The sequence below is a fragment of the Poecilia reticulata genome, linkage group LG23 (assembly GCF_000633615.1).
Source record: "Poecilia reticulata strain Guanapo linkage group LG23, Guppy_female_1.0+MT, whole genome shotgun sequence".
Lineage (NCBI taxonomy): Eukaryota > Metazoa > Chordata > Actinopteri > Cyprinodontiformes > Poeciliidae > Poecilia > Poecilia reticulata.
The window spans coordinates 13,836,335-13,851,282 of NC_024353.1; the positions used below are offsets into that span (position 1 = coordinate 13,836,335).

The following is a 14,948-nucleotide window of genomic DNA, read 5'->3' on the forward strand; positions in this document are numbered from 1 at the left end:
TAGCATCTGTTTTATTCTCTCCTGCTGTCTTTGCTCACATAAGCTGTACAATGGTTTGATTTCCAAAACAATGAATCTCATCCACACTAATTTCTGCTAATGGTTCATCAGCAGAAAAGAAAAATGAAATTTTGACCTAATTTTTTTTTAAGTCAGCATAAATGGTACTTGAAAACATTTGTACGTTAACTACATTGAGACTATATTTTAGAAAATTATTCATACCCCTGTTAGTTGGCCCAGCTAGAGCACAAACCTTATCTGTGGAGGGAGGTAAAGACTGAGATGATGGCGAGAAGTAAAATGTTCAAATTTCCAAAGAAAGCTCACAAGATGCTTAACAGAAGAAAAGTTGGACTACTGTAAGGACAATGTGACATGTTTCCTTGATTATTCAGAAGAGTATAAGTCCTAGATACACATCTTTTGTAAATAAACTTATATAAACTCATGTAAAACTGTTTTAAATTATGTTTTTAAGAGACACCCCTCATTTCCTATTAGAATCAGTCTTTGTGGATGAGTAAAAATACTTTTAAATTTAGGAATATGAATCATTTTCAGCTCAACTGTTGGAGTAAGTGAAAGGAAGGAGGTTGAACTCCTCTGTCATTGGTCTACATTTTATTTAAAAAATTGAAAATGTTGATAGGTAACTGTTTTTGTAACCACAAACTTAGTTTTAGCCTGGACTGAGAAATCTCTTATAAATCCAGTAGACCAAAAAGGTTCACTATCACTATGGTAACTGCTTTTGTTTCCATTAAAGCAGCACTGGGTGCCAAAGTGGACACGATCACTGTTAAAACCTAGAAAACCAGCAGATTGAAACTGGTGGTTTGTTGTGAGAGATAAAAATGTTACAGAATTCAAACATCAATGCTTTCGATTGACTGTTGGAGTTGTCAAAGACGGGTCTCTCCTAAAACTTGGTCACGCTGTCACACTCTAGGTAAAGTGTACGTGTCTCATATTGTCAACTACCTGCGTCACACAACCAGTCGAAGCTCCGAAGACAGTGGACTGGAGGAACTTTGCAACATGCTGGACCCAGAACGTAAAGATGTGTCCATTGATCTGGACACTTACCATGCTGTCATGAAGGAGTGGATAGATGACTGCCGCAATAGCAGGTACTGGGAAAATGTGGTTTTACTTTAAGTAGTCTGTTTCTGTATGCCTACTGTTAGTTTTGGTTCATTTACATCAGTTTCTTTATATTTAGCGGTTTTTGCCTGCTTAATGTGCAATTTGAAATTGCCTAGAATTGGACTGGGCCGTTGCAACAACTTGATCATTTCCTTTTAAGCTACTCGGTTTACTGCAGTGTTCACTAATCTATCCAGTAGCAGCAGTAGTCTTGGCTTAGCTTTAGTTGTGATACAAATAAATTAACTTTTAATGCTCTGGTATTCTGACGAGTTTATGATTGACTAAATGACTGCAAGATTCCAGGGTCTTGAATCTATGTTATCTAAGTTACTATGAGGCATTGTGCTGAAATCTTTCTCTTTTTGTTTGCTTTGAACATGGTGCCATACATGGGGGCAAACATCTCTTCCCCTTTAGACAAATATGACCAAAGTAGAGATGTCAGTAGATTACTCACACAAAGCATTTCACATTTCTTAAACTCCTTGTTGCTTTTTCAGTTTATTTTGGGACGCTTGAACTCTTGTATAATAACTGTCTGTTAAAAATGAGCTCACTTTGATTTTTGTTTTTTTTATCACAGAGATGTCTCAGCAGAGAACAACATCCAGGAAGACTCAATTAAACTCAAAGATAGTGCCTCTGGTGAATATTAATTTAACCACACATCTGACCTGTAGATGCAACTTGTAGTAAACATGTAGAGACTTCGTTGGTTTTTGTTTGTGTGTTTTGCAGCCAGAAGGTCTATGTTGCTAAATATGACATCGGGAAGCTTGGAGGCCTTTGGTGGAGAGACATCTAGAGTGGAATTGTAAGTCCGCCAAGTTTTTTTTGTTTTATCCGTCACACAGTATTTTGCATATAGGGTATTATTTACAGACAAGTGTTTGTGTTTTTCATTTACCCTTCCCAGTGAAACATCAGAGCTGGTATATTGTGTTGCTGATCTTCAAATGAGCAACCAAAAGCTTCAGGAAGAGGTACGGAAACTGAAGCAGGTGGTGGAGAGCATGGAGGAGAGCAACCAGAAACTGGTAGAGGAAAACGAGGACCTACGCAGTCAAGCCAGGGTGTAAGTTTCTCCTAATTCTCTCACAAATGTGAAGTGCTGGCCTACTGAAGCAGCCAATTTTGGCCTTATCCGTCCTTCTTATTTTACGACAGAAACCAACAACTTGCACAGAAGGAGAAGATGCTGAAAGAAGAGGTGGAAGAGATGAAGGCAACATTGAGCTGTACAGAAGAAGGGAGAGCTCGCGCCTCGGCACACAGCAAGCGTATGGTTAGTCATGCATCTTGAGGCTGAAGAAGAGATCTTTGGTGTTAATGGATAGTGCGATCTGTTCTGAAATTACAAAGCTTTGTGGTTTGAGTTTAATTAAAGCCCTGGTGTTAGTTTCTTAGCACATCACTAGTTATTTGTTTTCCTTTATAGATTATAAATATTATGTCATCAGACTTGATTTACATAAATATTTAGTCTGAGGTTTCAAAATGTAAGAAAGCTGCATGGCATGCAGTTATGTATGGATATAATTTTTTTTCCTAGGAGAGAGAAAATCAGAACCTGATTACCCAGATTGCATCCCTTCAGGAAGAGGTACTGAGTAAACAACCTCACTTACCAGACATAATTACTGCAAATACTAATAACATGATCCAATCCGAACGGAGCTGACTATTTGTTCAAGCGTCTGACTGATTGATTTTCTAGAACTTTAAGATCACCATGGAGACAGATGAGCTCCAGAACAAAATAAGGGAGCTGTGTGACTTTAACGCTGACCTTCAGGTATGTCTACCACTTGTCTATTATTCCCAATACCCCCATTATGCACCACTGCTTGGTTGGATACTAATGAGACAGCTTTCTATAACGTATAGTCAGTCATTTAACATAAATTGTGAACTTTTAAAAGTATCTTTGCATAATAATAGTGATCCACATTTATGTTTTTGCACTTTATCCAGCTGCAAAATCACTCCTTTGATGCCGTCATTGGTGAAAAAGAATCTATTATTGTGGAGGTGAGTTCACTTGTCAAGTGTACTGTTCTAAAGCTGCTATTAATCAATGCAGTCATTTTTTACCAATAAAGCTAAAATCAGGTGCATTGCAAGAAGTTTAAAACCTCTTAAATTTCAGCCTCAAATTATGCATTTTTAGATTTTAAAACGTGACATGAAATAATACAGCATTGTAATGTGCAAATTTAACATTACTAGATTTTCAATAGATTTTAGATTATTAAAAAAAATCTAAATCTGTTTATTCTGCATTTATGTTCCGTTTTCTCTGTAAAGAAAACTGGTGTAAATATTTTAGTAAATACACACCAGATCGTGTCCACTTTTGGCTTTTATTATGGTGAAAGATCGATCTATAAACTATTCACTCCACAAGTTTTTGGATTTTATTTTTGAAAGAATTGGAAACCATGTCACCTTTTTTTTTTCCTTTTCACAATTATGCACTACTTTGCGTTGGTCTCTCAAATGAAATCCCAGTAAAATGACCAGCGGCAATTTTTACAAACCTCAAACCTGTACCGCTTACTTCCTGCAGAAGAACAGACAGATAAATGAGCTGAAGGCAGCTGTCGAGGAATATTCTGCCATCACAGAGGTCAGTCTTGTAACATACATCACATTATGAGTTATATATGAGTTGTATGTGTACTAAAATGTTTATTTTACTTTCTCTTGCCATCGAGTTAAAGTGAATTGATGACTCTCATCCATGCCTAAAGTCAGACTGAAGACAAGAAATTATCCAAAAAAATTAGAACATTTGTTGAATTAAATTAAATATTTGTCATTTAAAACATTTATGCCCAATAATGAACTCGTCATTTACTAAATCACTTGCTCTCTTTTGAAAATATATTGTTGCCTCTCATTGTCTCTAATCCAGCTGCTGAGGAAGGATAAAAACAAGCTTGAGACCCAAATACAGATGATTCTTCCAGATCTCGCTGGGTAAGTATCTCAAGTCATCTAGTAAAAAAAAAAGGCTCCTTTTTTCAGAGGAAGAAAGTAAATTTTTTCCCTTAACCCGTTACCCTGTCTGCCTCACAGGGCTAGTCTGGCTTTGTCAGTGGCTTACAGATTAAACCAGAGCAGCCTGGGATCCCTGCAGACAGAACTGGCTCTGGCACAGTCACCACTGGAGGTCAGCACCCCTCCACTCGCTCTCTCTATTTTGCTCAGCTTTCATTGTATGATTTAAGTATCCACTGAAAACATTTTGTACAAGAAAGGACTTGATTCTTCACCACGCAGTCTTGTACAAAGTGATAGTAAGTGATGCACAAGGCCTTTTGCTAATTGATTTTTAAAAAATCACTTATGCTTCCAGACTTCTGCTGGAGTGAACTATTTGCCCACTACAATGACCCCGGTCTCTTCGCTGGACGAGACGCTGGACAGAGAGGTGTTGCTGATGCTGCAGGGACCCAACACTGAACATGTAGCTCTGGAGTACAAGAGTCTCTTAAACAAACTGGTAATCGAGTATGATTACATCTGAAACCATGACCTGGACTTCTGATAAATCTGTTGAATATTGAATAACCAGAATCCATCCAGTTTGAGCATAGCATACTGTTGTATTTGTTTTATTTTCACTGACATTTAATTGTACTTAAACACAACAGTGGATAGTTGATTTTTTTAAGTGTGTTTAAGGTGTTTCTATAGGCGTAGAAAGACATGACTGCCATCTGAAACCTGTGAGTGAAAACTGCAGTGCATTGCCAAAGAGCAAAGGACTAGAGATTGTCCTTTAATGATAGGTTAGGTTTAGAGCAGTATTTCAAATGAAGGTCAGTACTTGTGTCTTGAGAGATTTTACCTTTATTATACTTCCTTAGCTTTGATATTATGCTCTGTCTTTGTTTTTCAGAAAAGAGATTTTAAAGAAGAAGCCAGCTGCGTCTTATCTACCATTCAAAACATGATGGATAACCACACAAAGTCAGACAGTAACAGCGACCCTGATCTTCAGGTCAGATGTACTCCAATTAATTTAAAAATCTTAACTATGGCTCCCTTATATTGAGTAGTTTACTAATATTGTGTGGCATTGCTGTTTACTGTTCAATTTCATTTAAGCGATGTAGGCAATTTATGTTGCTGACCTCTTTTATATATCAATTTGCGAGATAGTGGTAGTGGCTTGTAGCTTTGACATGTATCCATCAAAAGTTTAAGTATGACTACTTTCATACATCAAAGTAGAAGAAAATACAGAAGTGGAAGCTGCTTCATGTGATTTTGAGTTTTAATTCAGTCTAGGATCTCTCAATCTCACACATCCTAAAATGGTTGATTTTTGTCAACTTTATGATTAAATAAATCAGTCTTGTTTTTCTCTCGTCAGCAGAAATGTCTTAAATAATCGACACCACAGGAGTTCACAAATATTAAAATTTCAGAATTTTTCTATTTCTGAATTGACCACTTTCAAATCTCACTACCCAAACAAAACTAAATAAGAAAACTTTGTGTATAGCTAAAGCTTTTGATGAAATACTTTATAAAAGTCTAAATGTGTTGCCTTTAAGTCTGCAACAAGCTATTTTCATACCTAACATGAGTCACAAAGTTCTGTGTTCTCCATCTTCCTCACATCGCTGTATCTGCTCTCTCTCTTTCCTTCTCCCTCTCTCTGCTTCCCACACAATATTTCTCCTCTCTGGAGATCTCGCTTATATAACTATGTAACAGGCTCCATCCAAGCAGTGCTGTTTAGTCAGTGTTGTACCATGATCACAACCCACTCCCCTCCTCCCTTCCTCAGTGTTTTTTTTTTCCTGCCTTCTGTGTTTCTGCCACTCTGCATTTATTAGCCTTCTACTGTCAAACAGCAAAAAGCATCCCCAATGAGACAGAAAGCATTAGTACACCTGAGCTGAAAGCGGTACAAGTTAGTTTTATGTTGTGGTATTTCAATACGGCAGGGAAAATGAGTATTTTTAAAACAAGATGCTACAGGTTGCTCACCCTGTAGCATTTCGTCCGTTGGAGAGACGGTGACCCCTTTGCGTTGTCCGCCTGCAGACGGTGCAGGCTGAGCTCGATGCTAGGAGGGCAGACTGGGCTGTCGGCTTGGATCAGCTGGCTCAGTACACTGACTCGTTAGAAAAGGAGCTGATCAAAATGGCCAGCAACATGAGGAGATCCCGCACTGAGATCCTCCACCTTTCGGTCAGGTGAGTCCATTCTGGTTGTCTGATCTGACTGGATGGGAGGAATTTATGGATTTTTGGTATGAGAACAGGGGACATTGGGTTTAGAGTGATCTTATTGGATGAATCGGTTTCTAGTAGGCGGAGCTAGAATTATAACTTTTTCAGTACTGATGCAGCTTAGCAGCCTTTTATCTGTTTGTCCTTCTGTCCACTTGTCAATCTGCTCATCTTTTTGTCCTTCTGTCTGATTTCTCTTCCATCTGTCAGTCCATCACTCGTCCATGTGTCCCTGTGTCTATTGTTTTTGTTTGCATGTTTCATATTTAAAGTCTAGCATAAGTAAACATCTTCTTCATAAATTCATGGTAAAGTTTCTCAGAAAAAGTATAAAACTTTAACATAAAAAGTGTACAAACTGTGTTCTCTGTTCATTCTTCTCTTTAAAAAGTCAAAGCTAACAGCAGACTTTTTAAGATGAAAGTATCCAATTTTTTTGTTGCTTGTTCTTTGTCTCAGTTGGCTAGTCAGTTGTACTGAAAAGAGGAACGACCAGCTAATTATCCTGACCACAGCGACCCCAAAAGGCTTACCTCACTAAGTTTGGGCCATTCCTGGACTTTCGTGTGTGTGTGTGTGTGTGTGTGTGTGTGTGTGCGCGTGTGCGTGTGTGTGTGTGTGTGTGTGTGTGCGCATGAGAGAGAGATAGAGCTTGTGTGTGTGTGTGTGTGTTTATGGAGATAGCCATCCCCTTCAGATTTATAAAAGGCTTAGGCCAGTGTGATATTAGAGCAGAGAGGGAGAGTGGATTGGCTGTCCAGGTACGGCCTGTAAGACAGAGGCATGGCTTTAGCATAAGTCACATCTTAGTCTGTGTGCTGCAATATTAAAGGCTACATCTACAGAAATAAAGTGAGGAAATCAACACAGTGCCAGTGGGAGAACTGGCGCTGGTCACCCTGGGCAACAGAATGGGACACTGCATGGGCCTGCGGATTGGGTACCGTATGTCTATTTTCATCCAGGAGCTTTGTGTGCATACGTTTTCATTCTGATACTTCCAGACACTTTGGGAGTTCTGCGCACATGTGCTGCGATTTGCTTGGGAAAAATCTAACTGGGAAGATTTTGTCTTCCAGGGTGCAGGAGCAGGAGAACCAGAAGCGGCAGCTGTGCGAGGAACTGGAGCAGCTAAAGATATCTCAAGACAGCAGAGAGGCCTCATGCCGAACACCTGCACCAGAGGAGGAGGACGAGGTCTGAGAGGAGGGGAGAAGGATGTTATTGTACAATTGATTAATTCTGTTAAAGCAGGCAACACATTATGTAGTCTAGGTGTTTACTGGTTTACGTTTCAGTTTTTAATACTTTAAATGCGTAATCCGTGACGCTAATACAGTTATCACTTTGGTCTATCAGATGCAGTGATGCAGCTTGTTTTGTTTGTAGACAGCTGGAGCATCTGGTAGAGAACAGCCGAGTGTGAGCCGGCGAGTTAAGTGGACATGAGCGCCCACACAAAAAATTAATAAGGCCACACACCTCCACACTTTTTAAACCTCAGATTGTCGTGCTTGCGCATGCTGGAGCATTACAGTGGCACTGCTGTTACATACAGTGAATTATTCTGCTGTAATGCAGCTCCTAGTTTCAAATTATTCAAACAACCCTTTGCTGATGTTTGAAGCTTATTTAAAAATCATGGCTTTTTCTCAGGGGTTGAATATAACCTGATCCCTCTTGTAATTTGCTTTTGGATAAAACTTTTTTTGTGTGGATTAAATGAACATGTACTTGTCATGGTACTTTCAAATCTTTCTCAAAAGATTAGTAGTACCTGTAGATTCAAATGGTGCAGTTGGTCTCGTAGGTTTCAGATTGTAAATGGTGAAATGGAACAAGGAGATGAGCTGCTTTATCAGAGCCACCTCCAGCACTTTCATCAATGGGATTTGTCCTGTTTTCTTACATTTTTCTTGTTTCTATGATTTTTCTCTTAGCCTGACTTGGACTGGGACGAAGAGTTTGCTCTACAGGACTTCTTGAAAAATGAACTAGCAGAGAAGAACTGCTGGGTGCAGGATGGGAAAAGAGACTGCAGCCCTGAGGAAAAAACAGACTATTCGCTAGAGAGAGTTGAAGAAGAGGACGGGCAGAAGAGGTGGACGGTAGTGGACACAGCTGGGGAAGGAGAAGTGAGAGATGCATCAACTCCTCTTTCTTCTGTCTGTACGGATGTTCAACCTGATCAGAGCACATCTGAGGGAAGACGAGGTAGGCAGAGGCAGCAGTAACCTGTTTGCATGATAAATGAATCGACATGCTTTGGTACAGATCTTTAATTTAAAGTGTTTAAAAGATCTTATGTTAAGATGCTTATCTTTTGTGCCCATTGAGAGCTAGTGATAAGTACTGACATCAGTTTGGAAAACATCCCTTATGTTTGTCATGAACCAAAAGCAAATGGAAAAACAGCAAGGATTTGATACAGTAGGGTCTTCAAACAGAAGTTGAGAAGGAGCAATATTTGTCAAATCGAGATTTGCAGAAGAAATCAATCTTAGCCGTTGATGTCAAGTTCTACCTTAGCTGATTGGTGGCATTGGTCTTATCTCAGATGAGTTCCATCATCTACACACTGTACATGAAATTAAATTTTGTAGTAGCTCATGTCATTCAACAATCTTGAAATTGTTGTGAATGGTGAGGCTATGGGCAGGTAGCAGTCTGTATTACAACAATCTGAAGAGGCCTCTGACTGAAGAATGTTGATGTGTGACACTCATGACTGCCTGAAGCCTCCTCTTTATTTTCTCTGAGATTGGGGGTCATAGTTGATGTATTATTCGAGCTTGTAAGATGCTAATCAGTCGCTTCCACTTGCAAAATATACATTGTTGCCATGGTTGCACATAGTAAAAAGTCTCCATTTTTCCAGCTGCACACCATTTAAAAACTAAAGAGAACATTATGAAAAAGATCTAGAAAATGCACAAATCTAAACTAACATAGCAGAGCTGCTCCAACATGCTGCCACCATGAACCAGACAACAGGGTCCATTTGTTGCTGTTCAGTTAATCTGCTGTTTATTTCAACTCAAATAATAGCTGCAACCTTCTGATTTGATTAGTCAAGTGCATCAGCTATATTCAGTTTTTTTTTGTTTTCTTTTGTCTCATTCTTTTTCATTTGACACATTTACATGACCCTCATTATGCTGGAGATTTTTGTGGGACTTTAGTACCTCAAAATCAAAATCTTGATTCTTATTTTTCCTTCGTATTTGTGTCTGTGACAGCAGGTTATACTGAAATGGGGGTCATGGGCTGCGCGTACTTTCAGAGCACCAGTGCGCAGTACACTGTCTACCATTATATGGACGCACACATCCTGGAAATAGACCCCTGCCTTCTATGGTGGTTGTAGCTCTGATCTTCTTAACATTGAGAGAGACAAAGTGTGATGCGAGTGTGTCAACACATCTCCAGAATTCTTGGCTTCCTCAAGTTCCTTCTATGGCCGGGTGTGCGAGTGGTCTGAGCCCCCGAACTGAGCTTGATAATCCCTGTTTCTCTTCCTGCATGAGTGGCTGGCAGGCAGACAAACGGAACGGGGTGAATATAGGCGTAACGCCCCTTCATACATGTCATTTACCCCATCTGCCCCGCCATTGTGCTTTTATAGCAAATCTGCAGTTTTATGACTCTTGAGACAAAACTTTGGGGTTTTGATGTCTATTTTTATTTCTCCAGCCTTTAAGGGATTTTCTTGTTTTTTTTTTTTGTTACAGATTTTGCAGCCTGCACACAATCAGAACCTGAGGTCATTTGTCAACCCTTGCAGGTAAAATAACCTCAAAATCAATTGATGCAGTAATGAAGTGTGTTTACATAAAGTGGATTAAAAAACTCCAGATTTTTTTTCTCACACTTGTATGTCTTTTTCTTTTACATCTCACTATTTTTTTTTTTTTCAACAAAACCATAGTAAATACAATGTGCCTTTTTCAGATGATTGATTTAATCCATTTAGGGGGCCACATGTTGATCCTCTTGAGTCCCAAAACCTTTGAAATGCCATTATAACCCTTTCCAGACTGATAAACATTAATGAATTTGTATTTTCTTAGCATTACCGTAAGCAAGAACCACCATCATATCCACATAAAAGCCATTTTGCTTTCATTTATTTCACAAAATATATTACCGCCATCAATAACCAGGTTTATTATTACAATTTTTAAAAAAAAGTATAAATGCTATTGGAGTGCAAATTTATTCTCTTACAACCTGTTAATCATCTCAAATTGAGTTTAGTAGTAGACTGACAAATAGTTTAAAATGCAGAGCAACTATTTAAATCGATTTGATGCTGACGTTTCTTGATCCAGATAAGTTAAGTTTCAAAGCTCTGTTGTCTCTTTTCTTAGTATATATTGTGACTGTTAATGTTGGAAGTTTTAATAATGATGGAAGTTTTAAGCCATACTCAACATTTCCATATCATCTTTAAAGCTGCTCTTGGTTGTGTCATATTGAAAGCTGTTATGAAATAAGTTTATATTTTAGTTTGACTTCTTGCTTATGAAAATCAGCTTAAAACTGTCAGGTTATGAGTAATTTTTCGTCTGTTTTCACACTTCTCACAGGTTTTCAGTCACACTTTCACGGTTTTGCAGTTAGATGCAGAGGCATTTCCTGCGTCTGTGTTAAAGGAACCATTTGCTCATCATATTTCAGAATCAACTGAAGTACTACTGAGATTATGATTTTCTAAAATTGTTTTTCAAAATAGGCTTAATTTCGTGGCTGGCTGGTTTACATAAAAAAAACTTATATGCTTGGTTTCTTTCTTTTGGCTGTTTCTTTTTTTTGCAACAAAGTGTTTCTTGCAAAACAAAAGGCACATAATGTGCTTCACTTTTTCCACATTTTGCTGTTACGGTCTTATTCAAAATTGTATTAAATTAATTGCTTTCCTCAAAATTCTACACACAAATAACCCGTTGTAACAATGAGGAAAAAGTTTTTGATATTTTTGTCAATTTGTTAGAAATAGAAAGCCAAGAGCTGTGAATCATAAGTGCACACATCTCAAAATTGAGGTGTTTCTGCTGATCAAATTTTTTTCCACATCTCGAGGAAGGAGATAAATACAGTTTGGAATGAGATTGTAACATAAAAATGTAAAAATAAAAAAAATAAAAATGGGAATGGTTGTTTTCAGTACTAGTAACACAAGAACATGCCCATCTTCTTCTGACGTGGGGTGCATCTTAAATGATCCCCCCCCCCCCCCCAAGTTCTGATCCTGTTCATACATTTTTTTTTTTCCCTACCATTTGCCTACCAAATAGTTCTTCACATGTCATGATTCACTGCCTCTGCTCTGAGGCAGCAGGCTCCATATTTGTACTAACGCTGGCTGCTTCCTAATATAGAATGGCTATGATGAAACCTTAAGATCACACCAAGTTGAAAGGAATGAGTTGAAGCTAGACAGTATCTAAACTTGGATGTTTTGCATTCTCCCCACTTGCTCAAACAATTTAACACCTAAGAGGTTTATAAAAGGTTTTATAATGAGGTTTCACTACATTATTCATGCTGTCAACTGTGCGTATTGAAGCTGATGCAATACTTAATTTAAGTCTCTTGTAAGCATCCAGTCACTGATGTGCCGAGTTTGACTTGTGCAAGACTTTCTCATCTGGCAAAGTTTTGTTTCTGCCAGCTGTTTAGCGTGAGCTACTTGTTTGATCTTCCTTCCCCTCATTCCCGCTATGAATGTTTATCATTTTGTTTGCGTGTGTTTCAGAAGGCGGCAGCAGTACCACTGAGCGCCCACTCACAGGCTGTCGGCATAACACACCCAGAGGCGGTTGCTCTCCCTGATCTGTCCCACTCGGAAAACAGTGAGACTTTTTTTTTTCTTTCTTTCTCCCTCTTCTCCATTTCTGCTTCACCGGTCTTCTGCTTCTAACATCACCTAGACTACAGCCGTACTTGATAGCATTTAAAACTCAACCGAGGCATGACTCATTTCTCGACTCGCTCAATATGCTGTTTGTTCAGAGCAGAGAACGATTTTTCAAAATCTGGTTAAATCGTCAGCCTTTCTCATGGAGCTCGTCATCTTTCAAACTTAAACCACTTAATGTGGTGCTTTGCCGTCAGGATTCAGTTCAAGTAGATTATTGTGACTGATAACTAAAACTTTACTATGAGAAGTTTTTATTTTTAAATTCTGTTCTTTGTTTTTGTCTCAGCAGGTGAAGACACAAGTGAGCTTCCAGAGTTCAACTCTGGCCTTCCAGCTCAAGCTCTAAACTCACCGGCTGAACAGGATCACAGCTCCAAGCCTCTTGATTCAGCTACTGCAGAAGCAGACATGGCTTCTGCAAGCGACGCGTCACCTGGAGCAGATGAGATTCCCCAGAGTGACGGGTGAGTCAATGTTTTCAAAAGGAAATTGCCTTGAGCGTATCCTCTGCAATTGTGGGCTTTACCACTAGAGGTCTCTAAAGTAAAGTATTTTCTACATTAGTGCCTTGTTGATAATACTTCAGAGTACTTTTTAAATATGACTGACTGTAAAGATTAAAAGGGACAGTGAGTAAAATATCATTGTGTCAAAGATATTACCGTATTTTCCGCACTATAAGGCGCACCTAAAAACCTTCAATTTCCTTAAAAGCCGACAGTGCGCCTTATAATCCGGTACGCCTTATATATGGACCAATATTGAGCCACAACATGTCTAGCAACTCCGGTTTGCAGCCGCCGACTTCATTTTCCCCCATAGAAGAAGTGCGCGGTGCATGCTGGGATAGTTGTCAAAACGCAGGTTTGTTAATAAAGTTTGATAATAAATTTAAAGCCAGGGGAGGTCGGAGGGGCGGGGGAAGAGAGACAGAGGCAGCGTGTCAGTTGGTCTGTGTTACCCAGAAAGCAGTTGGGCACAATATCGCAACACCAACACCGTGAGTGAAACAATGATTGGGGCAGCCCACTATATAAAGTACTCGGGGACCACTTCTTTACAAATGTGGATGTGTAATAATAGAGTACGGAACAAATTGGCAACCCAAACTGAAGAGTCTATTCTATGTGCCTTAAAATGCGGGGTGCCTTATATATGAAAAAAGTTTTAAAATAGGCTAGCGGTTCTCAACGTGGGCGGTACCGTGGATAAATGATCAAATAAATCTAGCAACAGGAAATAAACTAAAGTGGACATAGCAATAAACTAAGAGAGGATAATACTAATCAAAGGAAACTAAATGGAAATGAATAAAGAACAAAATGCAAGAATAAACTAAAACAAAAGTAAATACAGAGGAATAAACTGGTATGGCAAGACCTTTTGAGCAATAATTAATACAGAGGACTATATGGCAAAAATAAACAGACACTATTTCCAGATAAAAGGTAAAATAATATTGTTGAAGTGCCATGGATTTGTTGAGGCCACATCTAATGCTGAGAATAAATATATCTTACAGACCATAACAGTAAAGAACTGATCACTTATTTGTTTTTAATTAGATTAGATATTATTTTTCATGTCAGTGTTAATGTCATGAGGCTGACGACTCCATGACACTTTCAGTTTGACTCATTAGGATTTGATTAAGAACCAAATTTGTTCTTTGTAATTTCTGTCCAGTAAAACTATAAATCTATAAATCAATAGACAGGTCTATATATAGATATAATCCATGTTTCTGTCTCATATTTGTATGGCATTAAAAGGATCTGGAACTTTTGTTTTTCCACTGAAAGTTCTGGTTTGCACATTAAATGCCATGTGAAACTCTGATGTCCCATTCTCCTGAAGGCAGCACAGAGCTGCACCACCAGAAACCGGCAGAAACACTGAAGAGAAGAAGAGTTATGATTAATGTAGTTACAGTTCTACCCATGTTTTAATGTTGMAGAGCTCAGTTGTTTTGCAAATAGATCAAAGTTTAAACTGGCATGTTGAACATCTTTTATCTGGTCATTTTGTGGAATATTTAGCAACTAGAAAATGGCAAAGAATAAGAATATTTTTTCCACTCTGATTGGCTGCTGTTAGGCCTACCGATTTTAACTTTAATGTTCATTGCATTTTTAATAGCCTTGTGAAAATAATTTCTATTCCCATGACTTTTTTTGTTCTCTGGGAAATTATTTTGGATGATAAATACAGAAACAAGCATAAAAATCAAAACATCTACAATGGTGATAGTAATATTAATAATAAAATAATGGTCAATGCAAAGTAGCCTGTAAATTCTTTGGTGGGGGCAGTGAGGGACCTGGATAAAGGCTAAGGGGGCGCTGGGCTGAAAAAGGTTGAGAAACACTGAAATAGGCCATTCATTGAAGGTGCGCCTTATAATCCATTGCGCCTTATAGTGCGGAAAATACGGTACATTGTTTCTGGTTAAAACTATAAGGTAACAAATATTCCTACCACTATGAAAATGATGGACTATGCAGTTGTATTTAAATAAATAAGTTACACCCAAACATGATTGAAAATTTAGTGAAGGAAGAAGTTGAAGAAGCAGAGGTCAATAAGTTATAGAGACGTCTGTATCGCTGAGAGAATTACTA

At 38.5% G+C, this 14,948-nt stretch overlaps 1 protein-coding gene across 13 annotated transcripts in view; it reads left to right on the plus strand.

Annotated features, from left to right (window-relative positions):
• The window catches only part of lrmp (lymphoid-restricted membrane protein), a 34,862-nt gene that overhangs the window by 6,297 nt on the left and 13,617 nt on the right, over positions 1-14,948 (plus strand). For 11 of the 13 annotated variants that reach the window (XM_008401256.2, XM_008401258.2, XM_017302783.1 and 8 more), the window contains exons 4-22: positions 953-1,133; positions 1,736-1,797; positions 1,891-1,966; positions 2,069-2,227; positions 2,320-2,437; positions 2,705-2,755; positions 2,870-2,947; positions 3,127-3,183; positions 3,722-3,781; positions 4,070-4,134; positions 4,234-4,327; positions 4,514-4,660; positions 5,060-5,161; positions 6,217-6,368; positions 7,484-7,601; positions 8,345-8,618; positions 10,136-10,188; positions 12,163-12,259; positions 12,614-12,791. In XM_008401256.2, the coding sequence (XP_008399478.1) occupies positions 953-1,133; positions 1,736-1,797; positions 1,891-1,966; positions 2,069-2,227; positions 2,320-2,437; positions 2,705-2,755; positions 2,870-2,947; positions 3,127-3,183; positions 3,722-3,781; positions 4,070-4,134; positions 4,234-4,327; positions 4,514-4,660; positions 5,060-5,161; positions 6,217-6,368; positions 7,484-7,601; positions 8,345-8,618; positions 10,136-10,188; positions 12,163-12,259; positions 12,614-12,791 (2,122 nt within the window). The remainder of the gene's footprint in view (positions 1-952; positions 1,134-1,735; positions 1,798-1,890; positions 1,967-2,068; positions 2,228-2,319; positions 2,438-2,704; positions 2,756-2,869; positions 2,948-3,126; positions 3,184-3,721; positions 3,782-4,069; positions 4,135-4,233; positions 4,328-4,513; positions 4,661-5,059; positions 5,162-6,216; positions 6,369-7,483; positions 7,602-8,344; positions 8,619-10,135; positions 10,189-12,162; positions 12,260-12,613; positions 12,792-14,948) is intronic. The other 2 variants (XM_017302781.1, XM_017302782.1) reach the window with 2 other exon arrangements.